General features: G+C 46.5%; 2 protein-coding genes across 2 annotated transcripts; both read left to right on the top strand.

Moving 5' to 3' along the window:
* Positions 1 to 624: 624 nt before the first annotated feature.
* LOC120040600 lies at positions 625 to 2,668 on the top strand (the record flags this gene model as incomplete). The annotated part of the gene is made up of 4 exons (XM_038985687.1): positions 625 to 743; positions 1,235 to 1,476; positions 1,561 to 1,924; positions 2,261 to 2,668. Coding segments are annotated over 4 exons (1,133 nt in total), but the record flags the coding sequence as incomplete, so codon positions are not given.
* Positions 2,669 to 4,810: 2,142 nt separating this feature from the next.
* LOC120040598 (extensin-like) lies at positions 4,811 to 9,687 on the top strand (the record flags this gene model as incomplete). The annotated part of the gene is made up of 2 exons (XM_038985685.1): positions 4,811 to 4,893; positions 8,369 to 9,687. Coding segments are annotated over exons 1-2 (1,402 nt in total), but the record flags the coding sequence as incomplete, so codon positions are not given.
* Positions 9,688 to 9,702: the final 15 nt, after the last annotated feature.

Here is a 9,702-nt window from a genome sequence, read left to right as displayed (position 1 = left end):
CCAACCTAAGTGTATGTAAACTTCCGACTTCAACTGTAGGTGTTGGTTTTGTCCAGGTGGGTCAGGGCAGAGTGTAAAGCTGTGGAGATGGCTCTGTAGACCTGTTTGGTCGGTAGGCAAACTGGTGGGGGTACATTTTTTGGAGGGAGGGAGGCAGGACTTAAGGTATACCAAAACCAGTCTTTCCAAGCACTTCATGATCGTGTGGGTGAGAGGATAATTTCATTAGAGTTACCAGCCTCTGTACGCCTATGTAGATATTCCATAAAAAAATATGCTGTTTCCAGCTACAATAGTCATTTACAACATTAACAATGTCTACACTGTATCTTTAAACAATTTGAATTTACTTTACCGGTAGTGTATGTACTGTATGTATATAAATATATATATATATGTGTGTTATTATTTTATTGAACTTCGTTAGATCAAACTGTTCCCTTCCTTGTTTCTGTTACAGATAGATCATTTTTACTTTGTGTGTGTGTTTGTTTGTTTGTTTGTTTGTTTGTTTGTTTGTGTGTGTGTGTGTGTGTGTGTGTGTGTGTGTGTGTGTGTGTGTGTGTGTGTGTGTGTGTGTGTGTGTGTGTGTGTGTGTGTGTGTGTGTGTGTGTGTCTTTCCAGGTCCGCAGAGATTGGTGGGCATGGCTGTGGGCGTGTTCCTGCTTCTGGCTGTTCTGATTGGTCTGATCGCTGTGACACGCTATGTCCTGAAGAGCACAGACCACACCCCCACAGCTCTGGTACCCACCCACTAAACCATAATAATAATATATATGTGTGTTTGCAACAAGATCTCATTGTTTCACGGTGAAATTTGACGCATTATTGACAAAGTAATGTTTTGAACCTATCTAGGACCTCATTCATTCCGCGTGTTTACAGACTTTGAAACAAAAACCACTTGACAGTTAACAGTTAAGACATTAATTCAGACGGGTTAAGATCAGGACTAAGGTTTGGGATGATGTTATATATATATATATAAAATGGTGATAGCTTCGTGGTGTAAGCTGTTTGCCTATGGCTCTGAGGTTCGTGGGTTTGACCCCAATGTTCAGCAGTCTTTCTTCATGTTTTGGGTGAGCGCAAAAATAGATCCGTTTAAAATTTTTGGGGGACCTGGACAAACGTCTAATATTTAAGTCCAAATGTTGTGATCTCCCTGGTGTGTTTGTGTGTGTGTTTGGGTGTGTGTGTGTGTGTGTTTGGGTGTGTGTGTTTGTGTACGCAGGGTGTGCATTCAGCAAGGTGCTTGGTGACTCTGGAAAATGTGGTGTGTCACCCAGTGATGTGTGGGACCGCCCCCTCTGGTTACCTGAGTTATCAGCTGAGAGCTGTCAGGACTTTTCACCTTGACAACCGCCTGGAGACAGAGACTCTCATTCCCTGTTCCCTTGACGACCACCTGGAGACAGAGACTCTCATTCCCTGTTCCCTTGACGACCACCTGGAGACAGAGACTCTCATTCCCTGTTACCTTGACGACCACCTGGAGACAGAGACTCTCATTCCCTGTTCCCTTGACGACCACCTGGAGACAGAGAACCTCCTGCCCATTTCCCTACATACAGATAAAGGATCAGCTTCCCCTCTCACAGACTTTACCTTAACCATTAGTGGAGGAAAAACAAAATGGACCCCAGATCAGCGTCTAGGGGCAACTTCACCTCACACCCTACAAACCCTGTCTACCTCCCCCTCTCCCTTGTCTTCCTCATCTCTCTCCACTCCTCTCTCCACTGGCTATGGTCTGGCCTGGGACAGTGTATCCAACCAGAGCGACACAGAGACACACACAGACATGCCTACTGACATAACTACTGACCTAACTACTGACATAACTACTGACATAACTACTGACATAACTACTGACATAACTACTGGCATAACTACTGACATAACCACTGACAGAACCGCTGACATAACTACTGGCATAAATACTGGCATAAATACTGACCAAACTACTGACATAACTACTGACATAACTACTGACATAACTACTGACATAACTACTGGCATAACTACTGACATAACCACTGACAGAACCGCTGACATAACTACTGGCATAACTACTGGCATAACTACTGACATAACTACTGGCATAACTGCTGACATAACTACTGACATAACTACTGGCATAACTACTGACATAGCTACTGACATAACTACTGACATAACTACTGACATAACTACTGACATAACTACTGGCATAACTACTGACATAGCTACTGACATAACTACTGGCATAACTACTGACATAACTACTGACATAACTACTGGCATAACTACTGACATAGCTACTGACATAACTACTGACATAACTACTGACATAACTACTGACATAACTACTGGCATAACTACTGACATAGCTACTGACATAACTACTGGCATAACTACTGACATAACTACTGACAGAACCACTAACATGACAACAGACAGAACGGCAGACATAACTACTGACATAACTACTGGCATAACTACTGACATAACTACTGACATAACTACTGACATAACTACTGGCAGAACTACTGACAGATGGGAAAGCAGGTATTCTCCCGAGTTAGAGGTCAGGGGTCAGGGGTTGTGCTTAGATGTGCATTCTCCCGGAGCCAGTCTATGCTCCTCCAGTAGATATGAACCTCGCCCTGACCCAACCCTAAAATGAACCTGACCTCTAACCCCTTACTCCTAACCTGACCTCTAACCCCTGACTCCTAACCTGACCTCTAACCCCTGACTCCTAACCTGTCCTCTAACCCCTTACTCCTAACCTAACCTGACCTCTAACCCCTGACTCCTAACCTGACCTCTAACCCCTGACTCCTAACCTGACCTCTAACCCCTGACTCCTAACCTGACCTCTAACCCCTGACTCCTAACCTGACCTCTAACCCCTGACTCCTAACCTGACCTCTAACCCCTGACTCCTAACCTGTCCTCTAACCCCTGACTCCTAACCTGACCTCTAACCCCTGACTTCTAACCTGACCTCTAACCCCTTACTCCTAACCTGACCTCTAACCCCTGACTCCTAACCTGACCTCTAACCCCTGACTCCTAACCTGACCTCTAACCCCTGACTCCTAACCTGACCTCTAACCCCTGACTCCTAACCTGACCTCTAACCCCTGACTCCTAACCTGACCTCTAACCCCTGACTCCTAACCTGACCTCTAACCCCTGACTCCTAACCTGACCTCTAACCCCTGACTCCTAACCTGATCTCTAACCCCTGACTCCTAACCTGAACTCTAACCCCTGACTCCTAACCTGACCTCTAACCCCTGACTCCTAACCTGACCTCTAACCCCTGACTCCTAACCTGTCCTCTAACCCCTGACTCCTAACCTGATCTCTAACCCCTGATTTCTAACCTGACCTCTAACCCCTGACTCCTAACCTGACCTCTAACCCCTGACTCCTAACCTGATCTCTAACCCCTGACTTCTAACCTGACCTCTAACCCCTGACTCCTAACCTGACCTCTAACCCCTGACTTCTAACCTGACCTCTAACCCCTGACTCCTAACTATGGGTAAGGATGGCAGGGCTACTTGTATTTCTGCTGCATATATTTATTTACCTGTTTATTTTGAGTTGATTGTTTTTAGTCCTGCCTGTCTTTCCCACCAAGGACCAATTGGTGTTGGAGCCCAAATCTTACCTTTATGATTGATTAATAAAGGCACACACCCAAACACATACAGAACTTTTCCTTTGGAATGAGCATGGGAGCCCCTGTCCTCTAACCCCTGACTCCTAACCTGACCTCTAACCCCTGACTCCTAACCTGACCTCTAACCCCTGACTCTTTTGGAATGAGCATGAAGACAGCACCTGATTGGACGAAAATGTTAACGCAATTTTTTTTTTTTTTTGCTTTGCAGTTTCTGATTGGCTGTTTTTTTTTTTTTTTTTAACTACTAGATGTATTTCACAATAGGTCAGAACCTAAACAGCTAATTCATTCTGTTGTGGCGATTCAGAAGATTACTAGACAAAGTCATGTGGGAGTTTTATGTAAATATAGTGTTTTGTTCTTCCCGCATTTTTTTTATTTGTAAAAGTAGTTTAACATGAAGATTGGTAACAGTTTTATTTTTTGTTTATCGGGTTGAAATGAAATGATACTAGATTACTTTAGAAAAAAATGTGGGCGTTGCTCAGATAAAAACGATGACGTAAAGAGTCCTTGTTGAAACACTGTGCGATGTTTAAAACGATGAGAAATAGCAGAATGGTGATTTTACTAAATGACTGAAGAGTTTGACTGTGTGATATTAGGTGGCTTCTTGTGTAAATATTTTCCGTCTGGATTTTAATGATTTGTATTTAATGATGATTTAATGACCCCTGTCCTCGGTCCGACGTCACTACAGTTGGAAATAAGTGTCGTTGCTGTCATGTGTTGTTGTACTCTGTTCTCTCTACAATGTTTCTATTCAAAATAAACCAATCAGATTCATGTTCAGAGTGTTCAATAGTCACATGTACAGGGTTGAGGTGTGACTGCAGGGAAAAGTGTTTAATATCCTGGGCTGTATCACATCCGGCCATGATTGGGATAGGGCGGCGTACAGTTGGCCCAGCGTTGTCCGGGTTTGGCCGGGGCAGGCTGATGTTAAAAAGAAGAATGGGGTCCCTGATGATCTTCTTGGCCTTCCTGCGACACCTGGCGGTGTAGCTGTCCTGGAGGGCAGGCGGTGCGTACTCAATGGTGCGTTCGGCTGCACGTATCATCCTCTGAAGCAGCTTGCAGTCTGTGGCGGGGGATTTGCCGTACCAATCTGTGATGCAGCCCGACCGTATGCTTTCGAAAGAACACTGTGAAGATTCCTTCAGCATCCTGAGGATGAAGAGTCGTGCCGCCTTCACCAAGGTGTCCATATGGTTAGAAAATGTAAGCTTCTCTGAGTCTCAACGTCAACAGTGAAGAGGTGACTCCGGGATGCCGGCCTTCTAGGCGGAGTTGCAAAGAAAAAGCCATATCTCAGACTGGCCAATAAAAAGAAAAGATTAAGATGGGCAAAAGAACACAGACACTGGACAGATGAACTCTGCCTAGAAGGCCAGCATCCTGGAGTCGCCTCTTCACTGTTGACTTTGAGACTGGTGTTTTGCGGGTACAAGGTACTTGTCCTCTTGCTCAGTTGGGCACCGGGGCCTCCTACTCCTCTTTCTATTCTGGTTAAAGCCAGTTTGCGCTTAATCAGATTTTGCAAAGTGCACAGCGTTGTAAGAGATTTTCAGTTTCATGGCAAATTCTCGCATGGAATAGCCTTCATTTCTCAGAACAAGAATAGACTGAGGAGTTTCAGAAGAAAGTTCTTTGTTTCTGGCCATTTTGAGCCTGTAATTGAACCCACAAATGCTGATGCTCCAGATACTCAACTAGTCTAAAGAAGGACAGTTTTATTGCTTCTTTAATCAGAACAACAGTTTTCAGCTGTGCTAACATAATTGCAAAAGGGTTTTCTAAGAATCAATTATACTTTTAAAATGATAAACTTGGATTAGCTAACACAACGTGCCATTGGAACACAGGAGTGATGGTTGTGATAACGGGCCTCTGTACGCCGATGTAGATATTCCATAAAAAATTTGCCGTTTCCAGCTACAATAGTCATTGACAACATTAACAATGTCTATTAAAATTTCTGATCAATTTGATGTTATTTTAATAGACAAAAAATTTGTATATAAACACAATAGTATCATGAATGTACTATATATACAGTTCCTTGAATAATGTTTTCAGACCCCTTGGAGTTCTTCATATTTTATTGTATTAAAGTGTGATGAAAAAATGTATTTCATCTTCATTGTCAGAAATCCAATAGGGCTGAATACTTTTGCAAGGCACAGAATATACACATTAGAACATTCTACATATACACAGTAGAACATTCTAAATATACACATTAGAACATTCTACATATACACAGTAGAACATTCTACATATACACAGTAGAACATTCTACATATACACAGTAGAACATTCTACATATACACAGTAGAACATTCTAAATATACACAGTAGAACATTCTACATATACACAGTAGAACATTCTACATATACACAGTAGAACATACTACATATACACAGTAGAACATTATACATATACACAGTAGAACATTCTACATATACACAGTAGAACATTCTACATATACACAGTAGAACATTCTAAATATGCACAGTAGAACATTCTACATATACACAGTAGAACATTCTACATATACACAGTAGAACATTCTAAATATGCACAGTAGAACATTCTACATATACACATTAGAACATTCTACATATACACAGTAGAACATTCTACATATACACAGTAGAACATTCTAAATATACACATTAGAACATTCTACATATACACAGTAGAACATTCTACATATACACAGTAGAACATTCTAAATATACACAGTAGAACATTCTACATATACACAGTAGAACATTCTAAATATGCACAGTAGAACATTCTACATATACACAGTAGAACATTCTACATATACACAGTAGAACATTCTACATATACACATTAGAACATTCTACATATACACAGTAGAACATTCTACATATACACAGTAGAACATTCTAAATATGCACAGTAGAACATTCTACATATACACAGTAGAACATTCTACATATACACAGTAGAACATACTACATATACACAGTAGAACATTCTACATATACACAGTAGAACATTCTAAATATACACAGTAGAACATTCTACATATACACAGTAGAACATACTACATATACACAGTAGAACATTCTACATATACACAGTAGAACATTCTAAATATACACAGTAGAACATTCTACATATACACAGTAGAACATTCTACATATACACAGTAGAACATTCTAAATATGCACAGTAGAACATTCTACATATACACAGTAGAACATTCTACATATACACAGTAGAACATTCTAAATATGCACAGTAGAACATTCTAAATATCCACAGTAGAACATTCTAAATATGCACAGTAGAACATTCTAAATATCCACAGTAGAACATTCTAAATATGCACAGTAGAACATTCTACATATACACAGTAGAACATTCTACATATACACAGTAGAACATTCTAAATATGCACAGTAGAACATTCTAAATATGCACAGTAGAACATTCTAAATATGCACAGTAGAACATTCTAAATATCCACAGTAGAACATTCTAAATATCCACAGTAGAACATTCTAAATATCCACAGTAGAACATTCTAAATATGCACAGTAGAACATTCTCAACATTACAAGGGCGTGGTATAGTATTGTAACGAGCGTGTAAGGTCACCGACACGCGCATGTAGTTTGTTGCGTAAACAGTCTAGGACACTGATTTCCCATAAAATAATCAAGTTGTGGATGAACACAGACAGTGCACACCAGCACTGACCCGCCGCACAAACGCCTCACCAAAAACTCCCCCCAGCATCCTCACATACAGGAACTAATTGGCATAACATTGTTTGACAGGCTGAGAGACTTTCGAATGTGTAAAACAGTATAAACTAAATATCTTCATGTTTAACCATGTGATCAATATTTCAATATTTACATCAAGTACCTGTCCTCTTTCCCTCTCTCTCCCCCGTTTCTCTTTCCCTCCATCTCTCTATTCATCCCCTTTAAAGAGAGAAGAGAAGAATCCTCCTTTCCCTCTCTCTCCTCTGACTCTCATGGACCGGGTTCTCTGCAGCCCCTTCTTCTTGCTCTCTTTCTCTCGTTCCTTTTCTCTCTCTTTATCCTCTGCCTGCTGCTGCACCTGCTGACTTATCAGCAGCCTCATGTCCTCCTGAAAGAAAGAGAGAGAGAGGGGGGGAGCGGGAGAGAGAGAGAGGAGAGAGAGAGGGAAGAGGAGAGAGAGAGAAGGGAGAGAAGAGAGAGAGGATAGAGGGAAGAGAGGAGAGAGAGTGGAGTGGAGAGAGCGAGAGGGGGAGCGTGAGAGAGAGGGGCGATGAGAGAGAGAAGGGAGAGGAGAGAGGAGAGAGAGAAGGGGGGAGAGAGGGGAGAGGAGAGAGAGAGGGGAGAGGAGAGAGAGAGAGGGGAGAGGAGAGAGGAGAGAGAGCGGAGTGGAGAGAGCGAGAGGGGGAGGGGAGAGCGAGGGGGGAGACACCGAGAGGGGGTGAAGAGAGCGAGAGTGTAGGAGACACCGGGAGGGAGGGGGGAGGGAGGGGTAGGGAGAGAGAGAGGGAGGAGAGAGGGAGGGGGAGAAGGAGGGGAGGGGAGAGATCGAGAGAGAGCGATAGAAGGGGTTGAAAGTGGGGAAGAGAGAGATGGTGAGAGGTTGATAAAATAAAATACTAAATTGAAATGTTTTCTTCCTTGTACTGTAACTGTCAGTCTGAGAAAACAAGCCCACCGTCACCCCCCAGACCCACCTGCCCACCGGTCACACCCCCAGCCCACCTGCCCACCGTCACCCCCCAGACCCAACCTGCCAAGCGTCACCCCCAGACCCACCTGCCCACACGTCACCCCCCAGACCCACCTGCCCACCGTCACCTCCCCAGACCCACCGCCCACCGCACCCCCAGACCCACCTGCCGCGACCGTCCCACCCCCCAGACCCACCATGCCCACCGTCACCCCCCAGACCCACCTGCCCACGTCACCCCCCAGACCCACCTGCCCACCGTCACCCCCCAGACCCACTGCCCACGTCACCCCCAGACCCACCTGCCCACCGTCACCCCCCAGAGCCCACCTGCCCACCGTCACCCCCCAGGGACTCCACCTGCCCACCGTCACCCACCCAGACCCCCTGCCCACGTCACCCCCCCAGACCCAACCTGCCCACCGTCACCCCCAGACCCACCTGCCCACCGTCACCCCCCAGACCACCTGCCCACCGTCACCCCCCAGACCCACCGTCACCCCCAGACCCACCTGCCGCACGTCACCCCCCAGACCCACCTGCCCACCGTCACCCCCCAGGGACCACCTGCCACCGTCACCCCCCAGACCCACCTGCCACCGTCCACCCCCCAGACCCACCTTGCCCACCCGTCACCCCACAGACCCACCTGCCCACCGTCACCCCCAGACCCACCTGCCACCGTCATCCCCCCAGACCCACCTGCCCACCGTCACCCCCCAGACCCACCTGCCCACCGTCACCCCCCAGACCCACCTGCCCACCGTCACCCCCCAGACCCACCTGCCCACCGTCACCCCCCCAGACCCACCTGCCCACCGTCACCCCCCAGACCCACCTGCCCACCGTTCACCCCCCAGACCCACCTGCCCACCGTCACCCCCCAGACCCACCGCCCACCGCACCCCCCCAGACCCACCTGCCACCGTCACCCCCCAGACCCACCTAGCCCCACCGTCACCCCCCAGACCCACCTGGCCCACCGTCACCCCCCAGACCCACCTGCCCACCGTCACCCCCCCAGACCCCACCCTGCCCACCGTCACCCCCCAGACCCACCTGCCCCACCGTCACCCCCAGACCCAACCTGCCCACCGTCACCCCCCAGACCCACCTGCCCACCGTCACCCCCCAGACCCACCTGCCCACCGTCACCACCCAGACCCACCTGCCCACCGTCACCCCCCAGACCCACCTGCCCACCGTCACCCCAGACCCCACCTGCCCACCGTCACCCCCCAGACCCCACCTGCCCACCGTCACCCCCCAGACCCACCTGCCCACCGTCACCCCCCAGACC

This window comes from Salvelinus namaycush, unplaced genomic scaffold (assembly GCF_016432855.1).
Source record: "Salvelinus namaycush isolate Seneca unplaced genomic scaffold, SaNama_1.0 Scaffold3657, whole genome shotgun sequence".
In the NCBI taxonomy this organism is placed as follows: Eukaryota; Metazoa; Chordata; class Actinopteri; order Salmoniformes; family Salmonidae; genus Salvelinus; species Salvelinus namaycush.
Note: the sequence above shows the minus strand (reverse complement) of the source record. Positions and strands in the feature narration are given on the sequence as shown.